Source organism: Misgurnus anguillicaudatus, unplaced genomic scaffold (genome assembly GCF_027580225.2).
Source record: "Misgurnus anguillicaudatus unplaced genomic scaffold, ASM2758022v2 HiC_scaffold_27, whole genome shotgun sequence".
Taxonomy (NCBI): Eukaryota; Metazoa; Chordata; class Actinopteri; order Cypriniformes; family Cobitidae; genus Misgurnus; species Misgurnus anguillicaudatus.
In genome coordinates this window covers 1,817,627-1,831,669 of record NW_027395277.1, presented here as the reverse complement: position 1 = coordinate 1,831,669, position 14,043 = coordinate 1,817,627, and the positions used below count along the sequence as shown (strand labels likewise).

The window sequence follows — 14,043 nt, the reverse complement described above, 5'->3', positions numbered from 1 at the left end:
TTGACGGTCACGCTTGCTTCTGTGGTTACACATGTGGATACTGCCTACCAGCATCGATTCTACGTCGTAGGACGTACGGACAATTAAAATGAGCCCTTAATTTGTAGGTATGCACCGATACAAAATTATGTGCCTATACCGATATTCAATTACTTAACATAACGCAAAACTTATTAGGTTGCTTAGTAATGGCAGGCGCTATAGGAGCGCCCAAGCACTTTATAAAGAAAGAGGAAGCATGTAAAATGTAAAGCACCACTCAGCTTATTCATCACAACATTGCAGATATTACAACTCCTGAGATCCACCAATCAGAGAGGCTATCAAATTTTTAAAAGTGTTTTTGATTAAAATTAATTTGGCATTTTTCTGCACATGCTCGAGCCCCGGATCAACGTCTATGCCTAGACATCTGCTGATACTGATAGCAAGTGCAGAGGGTACAAACCTGCTGTTGTCTTTGTGACTCGATTCAAAATAATCCCACAGCATGTTTTTACACCCCTTTGGACTGCCAGGATCATCATCTGTTTTTTAAATATTGGATTTATCTGCCGATACCAATTATAGGTCAAAACATTCCTAATAATAAGCTAAATTGTGGCATGAGTCAGTTTAGTTGTGTCTTGTATTAAGGATGGAGTGCAAGATCTTTCCTCCACATGGATGAAGACAGACGTACAACTGCCTCCCCACCATTATCTCACAGACTGAACGTCAGAAAATGTATTTAGAAAGTATTATTTAGAGGTCATTGTGCTCAATCCCTTAAAGATGCAATTTGTATTATCTGCGCGCTAGATGGCGCCAGATCAAATAAATAACAATGGGGTTGTTTAATGACGCTCTGAAGCAGCGTGGAATTATGGGATTTGTAGTCTTTAACTCAACTGCTGATGGCCATCAATCAGACGCGAACGAGAAATCACGTTGACGGATAAGGTCATCAAGTCTTATAAATGTTGCGGTTGATGACATCGTTTATTTCATTATGTAAGTTAATATGTGATGTTCAAAACAAAATTGTTAGTCATAGTATTAATCCAAAGTCCACAGTATTAGTCCAATTCGATGGTTAACACAGCACAGAATTAAGTTTTCAACTTACAATCTACAATGATTTTTCACATAATGTATTGACAGTACAAATCTTATTGTGAAGTGTCTTAAAATGTCCATTTATATTGCTGTACAATACCTTTGATGTGCATATCGTCCGCGGGAAGACACGCTGATTACAATCTACACACTAATGTTGTGATCAATATAATAGCATAAGTTTTTTGAAGGGTTACGAATCAAAACAACTCACCCATCGCGTAAAACACAAGCAGGATCAGAATCTCTGTGTAGTTAAATGTTGTCGCGAAGCTCTCTCTATCCAGATAATGCAACACCAAATTGATCCTCATTCTTTCTCTCGTTTTGTTCCAAACTCTTCTTGGCTTGTTTGGTTGGCCCGTACGCTTACGGGAGCTGTCTTTGCTGACAGACGGTAAAGATTAATCCATAGTCCATATGGCAAGCACGTAGCCCGACAGGCGCTAACGCATAGTTCCGCATTTGTCTACGACACTGACTGCGTCCGAAAACTCAAGGCTTGTTGCCTCGCTGCCTCGTGAGGAAATTACTTCGGAGGCATGAAGGCAGCTCAGAGAAAGACTTTCGGACGCACTTGAAAGGCAGCGTGTTTGAAATATAAACAGAGAGCGCCTTTGTCATAACTAATCACATGCATATTTGAAAACTACAATACTAATTTCTCGCTAGAAATGCAATTAAAATGTGTAAAAAGTGAAAATGTACGTTTATTTACACTAAATTTGTGCTCCAGTCGCTTCCTTGGCCGCCATTTTATTTTTTCGAACTCGATCACTGTTGTCATGTGGTTTTTACATCAGTAAAGGCGGTGACAAAGGGTCACATGGATATTAACGTCATTGACAGGAGACTGCACTGCCCCGTGTCAATGTTTTGAATGGAAATTTTCTCACGATTTACAAGTAGTTGAAAACATTACAGATATTGATAGTAATCAGCTGGACAAAATATATAACACTGGCCTAGTGGTTTTTGGACATTTTACTGCAAATATCTTACAAATTGCACCTTTAAGTGAAATGAGAAGCAGCCATAATATGCAGCTAAATCCAAACTAAAGGACATTTATTCTTATTCTCTCACAGCGTTTAATACGGTCTGATGACTTCACAGAGAGAGGGCTTCGTTGTTATTTTATCCATTTTTGATGATAATGTGATGATGTTAAATTTTTCATATTTGTGCTGCTCTGTTTTAAAACAGCAGAAGCACTTATTCCCTACCGCACTTACAGCATTGTCTCAACAAAAATAATGTGTGAAATGTTTATCATTAAGAGGTACTAAATAAATCATCACTATCTTTTATTTTAAGAGTAGAGCATTTGAAAAATATATTTCCTTTAAAGGACCAGTGTGTGTGTGGTTAGATTGTAAATTGCAACCAGTGGCCCTCCCTTTCGAAACGCATAGTAAAGCTACGATAGCCGCCACAGGACAAACACGTCATCATCTGGGACAACATAGGGATTAAATCGTGCTTTATGGAGCAGTTTGTCCATTTAGGGCTACCGTAGAAACATGGCGGCGCGAAATGCGACTTCCATATAAGGGGACCCGTGGTGTATTTAGATAAAATCGACTCATTCTAAGGTAATTAAAACAATACAGTTCATTATGTAAGGTCTTTATACACCACAGATAACAGGTATATTACATTGCATTTCTGTCAAGAGATCATTCTGAATAGTGATGTTACGTTCGTGAACGAATCATTCTTTTTGAACAAATCTTTTAGGTGAACGAATCGTTCTCGTTCACGCCATCCATTGACTCATATTTCTCATTCACTGATATTTCCCTCCCCGTTTGAGGAGCATGGACAAATGAAGCGCGGTCTTCTTTCTGCCTTCAGAGTGACAAAAGTACGAGCCAATGACAATCGAGTATGAGCTGTGGCCGAGCATATGATTGGCTCAACGTACTGAATGAATACGCCCTTCACTGACCGAGCCACTGTTTTGAGTCTGAACGAACGAGAGAGAGATCGCGTACTTAAACAAACTGAATGACTGGTAACGTTACAAGTTACAACCTAAAGAATGAGAGGGATCGTACAGAAAGCGAGTGCAATGTAAACAATCTTGTGAAAGAATCATGTGGTTTTATTTTAGTAAAGTTATAGTAACCATATTTAGGCGGACTATTTACCTTAATACAAATGATTATCAAAGTAATTACTGTAGTAAAATGTGGTATTTCTGTGGTATTAAATGTGTGGCTGCTTTTGTTCTGTTAGCGTGAGCCAATCGTCTCTGAGTTTGGGCTGTTAGTAAGAATATATAATTGGTTTGAGCTGCCGAATGAATCCACCCTTTTACTGAACTTTAGTCAGTCATCTGTGTCTGAACGAAGTCGTGAACGACTTGACCGAAATTATATGATTCGTGAACGAGGATCTGATGACTGACTGAACCAAAGGCATGCCAATTACTAACAGCACGCAAGTCTTTATTTACAACAAATCCAAATTAGATGTACGTGTGTCTTAATATATTCTGTAGCTTGATAAATTATGCTTAGTATTTCACAATTTGAGCTTTATTAAAAACAAATGAGTTTTTGTAAAAAGTCTTTCATTGTCTTATAAGTTAACACATAAGGACACACATCTTCGCCACCTATTGGCGTATTTATATAAAATAAAGACATGGTCACTGACCGAATCAGTGAACGAATCTGAACGAATCATTTTGGCGAACGAACTGAAAATGAACGAGTCACTTAAATGAACAAAAAGTTCCATCACTAATTCTAAAAGTTACACAATGCACCTTTAAAATTGAAGTTATACAATATAACGCTACAGATACTAATAAATGTTAATTACTTCTACAATAAATTATCTACATACTACATTTGTGGTTCACATAAGCAAAGATGCTGTATTTTAATCTGCATATTTCTGAAGGGATGTTACACAAGCAAAGCATCTCGCATTGAGATGTATAGAAATGCTAATGGCTAGCTGTCAGCTATCACAGACCTCCTCTGCAGAAGCAACATTACTTTGAAGTAGAATTTGTTGATGTGAAAGTACCTAAGGGAGACATGTTTCATCGTAGATACACGTAGTGTGTATTTTTCATTTGTGTGGGAGAGCAAATAGGCTACTGCTGTTTGAGTAAGGGAGGCTGAATAACAAGCAGAGAAGTGACGTGATGAAGAAGAATGCAGAGATAAGACATCAAACAAAGGGAAGGTGAAAGTGAGAAAAGGACAAAAAAATTATGCTGAAAGGATGGCATCATTTACTTTATAACGCTTGATCCTGGTCTTAATACGCATGAATCATCAATACATGTAAAAGTCGGCATGAAACAGAAGTAGCGATTGTCTTATTTAGCCCATGGTGACATATAGCCGAGTAAAACAGATTCTGAAATGAAATAAAGGTAGGGCTGGACTTGAGAACTGAATGGGTAGTTTGAAGTTGGGTCATGTTGCTATTTGCTAATCGCTGCAATCTTTTACCAGACCCCGCCCATCTGCCATACCATATGACCGTAAGTAAAAAGAGAGTTTTGTGGAGGGGAGATTTGAACCCTTTAGTGTATGTCTATAGCCTATATTGTATGTCTATAGCCTTTATTGCATGTCTATAGCCCTTAGTGTATATCTATAGCCTATATTGTATGTCTATAGCCTTTATTTTAAGTCTATAGCCTTTATTTTAAGTTTATAGCCTTTAGTGTTTGTCTATAGCCTATATTGTATGTCTATAGCCTTTATGTTAAGTCTATAGCCTATATTGTATGTCTATAGCCTATATTGTATGTCTATAACCTTTATTGTATGTCTATAGCCTATATTGTATCTCTATAGCCTATATTGTATGTCCATAGCCTTCATTGCATGTCTATAGCCTTTATTGCATGTCTGTAGCCTGTATGTCTATAGCCTACATTGTATGTCTATAGCCTTTATTGTATGTCTATAGCCTTTAGTGTATGTCTATAGCCTATATTGTATGTCTATATAGCCTTTAGTGTATGTCTATGGCCTATATTGTATGTCTATAGCCTTAAGTGTATGTCTAAAGCCTATATTGTATGTCTATAGCCTTTATTGTATGTCTATTGCATATATTTTATGTCTATAGCCTTTAGCGTTTGTCTATAGCCTTTATTGTATATCCATAGCCTATATTGGATGTCTACAGCCTATATTGTATGTCTAAAGCCTATATTGTATGTCTATAGCCTTTATTGTATGTCTATTGCCTATATTTTATGTCTATAGCCTTTAGCGTTTGTCTATAGCCTTTATTGTATATCTATAGCCTATATTGTATGTCTATAGCCTTTAGCGTTTGTCTATAGCCTTTATTGTATATCTATAGCCTATATTGTATGTCTACAGCCTATATTGTATGTCTAAAGCCTATATTGTATGTCTATAGCCTTTATTGTATGTCTATTGCCTATATTTTATGTCTACAGCCTTTAGCGTATGTCTATAGCCTTTATTGTATGTTTTTAGCCTTTAGTGTATGTCTATAGCCTATATTGTATGTCTATAGCCCATATTGTATGTCTACAGCCTTTGTTGTATGTCTATAGCCTATATTGTATGTCTACAGCCTATATTGTATGTCTATAGCCAATATTGTATGTCTACAGCCTATATTGTATGTCTATAGCCTATATTGTATGTCTATAGCCTTATTGTATGTCTATAGTCTTTACTGTATGTCTATAGCCTTTATTGTATGTCTATATAGCCTTATACCCGTGCTACTTATGACTGGTTTTGTGGTACAGGGTCACATATGACAGTAAAAGACTTTAATTTTACCACAACTGTTGTGATTGGTTTGTTTTGTGATGTAATGTAACCTATGATTGGGCGCAAATGTATAATGGATCCACCAGCATAGCAGGTTAAGTAGAAGCTAAACATAGACAATGACACCAGTCGTGTGGAGGTGTTGATAACTTATCTTAACAGAAAGAAAGTTGAAAAGACGCAAGATAAAATTTCGATTTGACACAAGTCAGTTTCTAAAAAAATCAAACACTGTCTTTTTAATGCTATTCAGGTGTATTTCTGTGTTATCAATGGTCTGAGCGAAAGAGGATTTCATCACCATCCATTTTCAATCCTCAGATTTTATATTTTTGAGCCTCTGAAAAGCCCACAGACTGAAAAGCCTCATATAATATCATTTTCCAAAGTAGACCATAACTGCACAGAAAATGGATTGCAAAGAATGTGATGGGACAATTTAAGATTGCGTATGTTTCAGATGGAACAAACAGATGGGACATGAATTGAAAAAATGCCCTGTGGTCCGATGCAGACTAACATCGATTGCGTTTCATTTCTGAAGCTCTATGCTGTATCAGACTTACCCCGACTTCAACATGATCTGAGCCTTTTTCATCTTGCTTGTGAAGAATCTCAAAGTAATATCGTCTGGACACCATGAGACTGAAAGAGGGAAAGAGTAAACATTTAAAGAAAATAGTGTAGTAGTTATATAGTTATTATTTCGTATGCAATAACATTAGATCATAAGAGATCTTGTTAAATTGTTAAAAAAATGGCATCGGACGATGAATCTTTTCAATCGGCCAGTAAATGTTTCTATTACTTAAATTTGTTGTTTGTAATTAAAAGACACAAAATGTAAAGCTTAAGTCTGACAGTAAAATGACCAATCAATTTTCACTTTTTAACATGACGTTATGTCACACAACAACACACTGGTTCAACACATTTATTCAAACAGTACTGTGAGATGTCAGATTCAAATTAATTATGTCTTATTATGTAAATATGTACTTACAGTAAGTACTTTAAAATGGTATATTTGAAGAGTTTCGTTGCAAAACAAGATAAATCCGTTTTTAACATTTTTGTTTTATGGTGCTACTTAGCTGTATTTTTTTAAGTTATGAAGGTTTAAATCAAAACAAACCAATTGCAGTTGAATTGATATTAATTGGAATGAACAACCAAAAAACGAGATTTCTGAAAAAAAAAACGGGAGTTATCTCGTTTTGCAAAGAAACTCTTCATTGATAAATGTTGTATGTATATATCTACTATAATTAAATTAGTGTTATATCAGCCTCATATCGGCCACACAGCTTTCTTAATATCGGTATCGTCAATAAACCATCATATCGGTCGACCACTACAGGGTTTCCCCGCAGAAAATTAAGGCTAAAGTGGTAGGGTTGGGCAGGTGGGCGTGGCCGTCAAAGGGGCGGGCGTATGCGTCATGATGAAAATTAAAATATTTTTATTTAAAACACTCAAATAAAACTTAATTTTGAAGAAACTATGACAAAAAATGAACACATACTAGATTATTAATGAATTAAATGTTTTTACCTCTAATGGGAATAGCTGCGTGATGAAGTGAAACTAAAGGGTTAATAAACACAAACTAAAGCAGATGTTGTAGGACGTCTGGCGAACGATGATAGATAGCGCAAAAATTGTAAAAACTGATTATTTCCCACTATTAATTACATTATCTTAAAGGAGTGTAACTACTGTAGTATGTAAATAATGCACATAAATAAAGTGAGCAAGAGCACTCAACAATTCTATCGAATCAACAGGCACGTGAAACCTAGCAGTTCTTACGGACACGCGTTTTATCAACTGGCTATCCTCCAGACATGACGGACCACGTCTTATCTCATTTCGGCCGTGTGGTGTGCGTGGATGTTCGCCGTGTGAAGCGCGTCCGCGCTATTCTCCGAGATGTTTTATCAACTGGCTAGTTATCCTCCAGACAGTGACGGTCCGGACTACGTCTTTCTCATTTCGGCCGTGATGCACTTGACGGCCTTTTGTGCAGCGATTTTTTTTTTGGACGACCTAGTTAAGGCGGTAGGGTTTCCAAGCTTAGGCAGGCCGCCTTAACTGAAATGTGCTGCAAGAAACCCTGCACTAGTACCATATACAATATTATATCAATATACAATCTAAAAATATTGGGTTGGTTTAACCAATGTTGGGGTAATAATTGGACAGAACCCAGCATAGGTTTATTTATAACCCAATGGTTGGTTTTGTCCAATATTTATCCAACCTCGGGTTAAACCAACCCAATATTCTGATGGTATAACTCATATTTGCATATATTACAAGATAGTGTATTATATCAAATATGTGACCCTGGACCACAAAACCAGTTACATGAGTCATTTTTTTTACATTTTATTTACTTTTACATATGAAAGCTGAATAAATAAGATTTCCATTGATGTATGAATTGGTGGGATAGGAAAATATTTGAAGAGTTTCGTTACAAAACGAGATAAATCCATTTTTTTAATTTTTGTCAAAACATGTTTATTATTATGTTATCATGTTATTATTTTGTTTTATGGTGCTACTTAGCTGTATTTTTTAAGTTATGAAGGTTTAAATCAAAACAAACCAACTGCAGTTGCATTGAAATTAACTGGAATAAACAACCAAAAAACGAGATTTCTGAACAATTAAAAAAACGGTGGTTATCTTGTTTTGCAACGAAACTCTTCATTTGGCAAAAATAGGTGCAAAAATATTGAGAAAATCGCTTTTAAAGTTTTCCAAACGAAGTCCTTATCAACTGCATCCACTCACAAAAATAAAGTTTCAATATATTTATGGTAGGAAATTAAAGAAAAATACAAAACATCTTCATTGAACATGATCTTTCGTTATCATCTAATAATTTTTGGCAAAAAAATGTATCATTTGTTAGTAGGTTAACCATAAAATGTATGGTTGGCTATTGCTACAAATATACACGTTTGACTGGTTTTGTGGTCCAGGGTCACAAATGTTATGTTTAATTTGTTCAAATAACTATTATTGTACATTATGTCATGTCGAGAGTTTTACTCAAATGTATTTTTCTGGCTTTGTACTACTGAATCTTTTATTGTATATCTCTCTGCTGTAGCATATCAAAATCCCATTAACACAATCACACCTCGGCTTCATTTTACACCTTATTACACCTCCGAAAGTAACATCACAAATCTGTCCTTCTCAAGTCACACAGCACCAATACCTTTCGCTCATGAACACTACAGTATTTAAACACTTTGCTGTAATTTGTGGAGTGAAGAGGCATGTTTTATTTACGCACGCAAATTGTTTTAGATTTGTTTTTTTTTTGGTGCTCTGGCAATCTAAGAGAGGATATTTGCAACACAAGCATCCCCGCGAGTAAATGTGCTCATGCATATTCATGAGCGGTGCTAATGTGCGAGACGTAATTCAGCTCAGACTCCAATGCAAATGTCTTGCTTGGTCCGTTGGGCGCACGAGACAGACCGAGGAACCGGAACAGACCTGGGAAAAGGGATGAAGAGTTGTTGAATCAACAAAAAGAGAAACGGAGAGACCTTGCACCCGTCACGAATGTAAAATGCACTGTAAATTTACTCGAGGAACGGAACGGCAGTCCATCATCTAAAATGATGAAACTAGACGAAAAGGATGAGCGCCAGAAAGGACAAACCGCTGACATGCTTGAGTAAGCGAGCCGGAGGGAAAAAACAGGAAGTGTGAGGAATTTTTGCTTTAAAAGTAGAAAATAGACCCTCTCAGCGGGGAAAGGGTGAAATTCTCAATAGTGTGAGTGGGCCGCGGGTTCCCAAACTGAGAATTACGGATAGAGGGGGGTGTCGATGACAGCGCAATTTCCTCCACTTCACGGCATCTGATTCGCTCTGCCTGTCTTATATTCCACACTACAATCAATCACAGCAGGTGTGCCAGCAGGATGCAGAGGAAACCTTATAAAACACGAACAGCAATATAGTCTCCCTGTTCCTCTACTACAGGAGACACAGAACTTTTTTCTTGCAAAACCTGCTTATTTGATTGTGCATAATTTGTGGTAAAACAATTGGTTGAATTTTGCCATCGGGTTTGCTAAAACACCTAATTGCAGTTTGTTTTGTAAAGATTTTCACGCACTTATGCCTTCCGAAATTAAGGGCATTACAAATTACGATCATGCTTTGATGCAAAAGCTTTTTGAACAATAGACAGCAAAATTATGGTGACTTACAAGTAGGGCTGTCACGGTTATGAAATTTGGCTGACGGTTAATTGTAATAAATTGTGCCGATTATGACGAATAATTGCCTGTTTTATTGGTTTGACATTTAATTCTTTTATAAAAGTAAAATGTTGTTCATTAAATAATTTTACACATTGTTGTGATTATTTAAATAAAATATTTTATCGGTATTGGCTGCAAAAAATCAATTCTTTACAGATCCTTAAAAATAGCATCCTTCACTTCCCTAAATTTGGAATAGCTTTTTTGTAAATGTATGTTTTACCTTTTAATTCATACTGCTTATCAAAGTTTTGCAGCATTTTTTTAAATGCTGTTTTTCCACTGTATTGAATGCTTTGCAATGTATCACGTTACACTGTCGGTTAAGGAGCGCTATAAGATACTGTCTCATTTATACAGGCGCTAGAGCTCCCCCTTGTGTTTTTAGAGAGATGTGCAATCATTGCGGTGATCAGAAATCATCGCAATGAGGTCAAACTATCGTGATGAGATGGTTATTTAATCATTGTGACAGTCCTACTTACAATATTGCAGCACTCCAAGCATCATTCATGAGGCAACCCCAAAATGCATTACAACAAAAGAAAAATCACCAAGTAATAAAACAAAATCAAAATATACATTCAAGTTACTTAAAGTTTTTATTATTACTATATATTTATTAGGGAGGCACAGATGCAAAATTATTATTATATTATCATAATTATGCAACGATATTTTTTGTGCTGATATTCGATTACTTAGAATGACATCTGCTGATACCGATAGTTTTGTTTTTTATCTCTTGTATCAAATGACTATGTTGTGAAATCCTAAAAGTGCAGAATACAAACTGCAATGCTGATGTGGGTTTTTTTTAGCAATCGTCCGATGTACAATAGTAGGGAAAATTGCTTTTATATGCCGATACCGATTACACACAGATACATCAATGCATCCCTAATATCAATGTTTGTTTGCTTTACCAAAGAGGGTTTTTTTTTCCAACGCCATCTCATGCGAATTCATAAGTATTTTACAAGTTGGCTAATTCGTATGAATTCATACAACCACATCCGTAGATTTTTTTGCGATTTGCCTTGACCCCTGTGACGTTGGCGTTAGGTTTCTTTATTGATTTTTACATGAGAATCGTACCTTTTTGCACGATTAACATTGTATGAGCCAACTAGTAAAATATGTAAGAATTCTCCTGAGATCAGGCTGGGGTTTTTTGTGCAGGAAAACATTTTGTAAATGTAAAAACCTCTTTGTTGCTTTTAAAACGGTTATAAATAAATTGTATTTAAATAATTATAATATTAATGATATTAATAGACATTATAGTATATTACAGTAATATAGTATATAATATTATAGTAAAAAGTTTTATCAACTTACATTTTTCATAAAATTATATAAAAAAAACCAATTAAAGTAATTTTTAAGTTAATTCAACGTTCACTTCTTTCAGTGTATATATTGTATATTATTTATACAGTACATTTACATATAGTAAACATAGGGGCGGTTTCACGGACAGGGAGAAGACTAGTATATAATATTTAACCCCACCTTCTAGACATGCTGTTTGTTCTGATTAGGGGGTGGTCTGTGGGCGAGACTGTCTGTTTTCGTTTAAACGTGAGGGGGAAAAATGGCAAGTTAAAAATGGCGCAAACTAATATTATGTCCGCTGCTTTTTTTAGTAAACATAGGGGCGGTTTCACGGACAGGGAGTAGACTAGTATATAATATTTTACCCCACCTTCTAGACATGCTGTTACACAGCTTAATTTCCTTTATGAAACAAACAAGAGATAAAAAACACACAGGCAGTTGTGTCGTGAAGGAAAGATAGCAGTTTAGCTGGATTTATGGAGGCAGAGATGTGGCACAACATCAGATATCTTACGCTTACACTTTTACACCTCAAAAACAACACTTCTGCTTTCTACAACACTTGCGAGGCAGCTGTAACTTCAAGTGAAACATCGTGGGAATGACGCAGGTTAGACGTAAACAAACGTCAAATTTCCCTGGCTCTAACATCTTGAAAGCAAACTTTGTGATGTTGTTTTTATAACTGAGGTGACTACCGATACAGCTGCAGATGTCTCTCATGTGGTTTTAGTTGTGTTGAAATGCATGCTAGCAAACATCGCAACAAAATGTTATATGCATACAGTATACTTTAATGTACCAATGGAGCAAACACTGTAACGTTAGTTGGGCTGTTTATTCTTGGTATTAAGATGCGTTTTGGTCGATCGGATCACAAGTGGTATTTTAATCCATCTTTTTTGTCCACTTTTGACAGCTTTTGTTCTGATTAGGGGGTGGTCTGTTGGCGAGACTCTCTGTTTTCATTTAAACGTGAGCGGGAAAAATGGCAAGTTAAAAATGACGCAAACTAATATTATGTCCGCTGCTTTTTTTAGTAAACATAGAGTTTAGCACAGAGTTTTGTACATATATATTAGGGATGTGCATCTCCATAACCGAGTATGTTGCGATGCATAGCCTACGATACGATACATTAAAGATACATATAAAGCAGCTAACGATGCGATATGATGCGATTCACCCCTTTACGATGCAGTACAGTCCAATGCAATGAAAAAATATGATGCTATGCAATTTAATATGGTACATTCTTCAAACGGTTGTGTTAAAGATGCAATTTGTTTAATCCGCGCCGCTAGATTGCGCCAGATCAAATCAATAACAATGACGTAGATTAATGATGCTCTGAAGCAGCGTGGACTGATGGGATTTGTTGTCTTTAACTCAAACATTGATGCCCATCAATCAGACGAGAACGAGAAGTCATGTTACACACAAGGTAAAGTAATCAAGTTTTATAAATGTTGTGTTTGATGACATCGTTTTTTTTTTATTATGTAAGGAATCATGTCATGTTCAAAACGCAATTGTTAGTCATAGATGTTACAGTATTAGTCCAATACGATGGTTTGTTAACACAGCACATAATTAAGTGTTAGTACGTCAGTAAAGGCGGTAACAAAGGGTAAACTTAGATATTAACGTCATTTACAGGTGACTGCACTGCCCCGTGTCACTGTTTAGGGCAGCAATTTTCTCATAATTTACAAGTAGTTGAAAACATTATAGATATTGTTAGTAATCAGCTGGACAAAATATATAACACCGGTATAGTGGTTTTTGGATATTTTACTGCAAATATCTTACAAATTGTACCTTTAAAACAACAAATTTTTTGTTTCGTTTAATGTGTTGTCCCTAACTAGACAAATCTCTGTGTTATTATTATCATTTACAGTCCATAATATATCATTTAAACTCAATTTCATGTTTTTATGCTTATGTGACTTTCATGACACAGTGTTGTGATACCCCAGCAAGACAGCAATCTTAAAATATTGGCCAGTTTCTAAAAAATAAAAGTATAGCACATTTACTAATAATTATACGTAAATAAATCTGTTTTTAACAATGCAATATGTTAGAAACAAATCATTGCAATGCAAATGCTGATTTGTATCCGATGCACAGTTTTTAAAGCAATGCATCGCATCCTTAACTTTTTATGCCGATGCACCGAGCGAATTGGGGAATCTTCCCATCCCTAATATATATGTAAGAACTTTCTCTGATATTTCAGAGGAATCAATAAAATAAGCTTGTGCAATTTTCACACGCAAAATAAAAATTATAAAGGGCTGTACACTGTAGTAAAGGCTGTTTACACTTGGCATTAACATGTGTTTTCATCGATCGGATCACAAGTGGACAACGTTAATGCCAGGTGTAAACGGTGTTCAAAATGTTTTGAGCTCGTCCACTTTCGACTACTTTCAACCACATACAGAGGTAGTCGAAAACCCTTTAGATCGTATTGCTTTTGTAGTATAAACGCACATGTGTTGTTGAATG

The 14,043-nt window shown here is 35.9% G+C and overlaps 1 protein-coding gene across 2 annotated transcripts in view; it reads right to left on the bottom strand.

The window, feature by feature from the left end:
• Positions 1–14,043, bottom strand: part of LOC141362454 (N-acetyl-beta-glucosaminyl-glycoprotein 4-beta-N-acetylgalactosaminyltransferase 1-like) — a 177,925-nt gene that overhangs the window by 29,243 nt on the left and 134,639 nt on the right. For both annotated transcript variants that reach the window (XM_073864546.1, XM_073864545.1), the window contains exon 8: positions 6,455–6,533. In XM_073864546.1, coding sequence (XP_073720647.1) covers positions 6,455–6,533 — 79 coding nt within the window. The remainder of the gene's footprint in view (positions 1–6,454; positions 6,534–14,043) is intronic.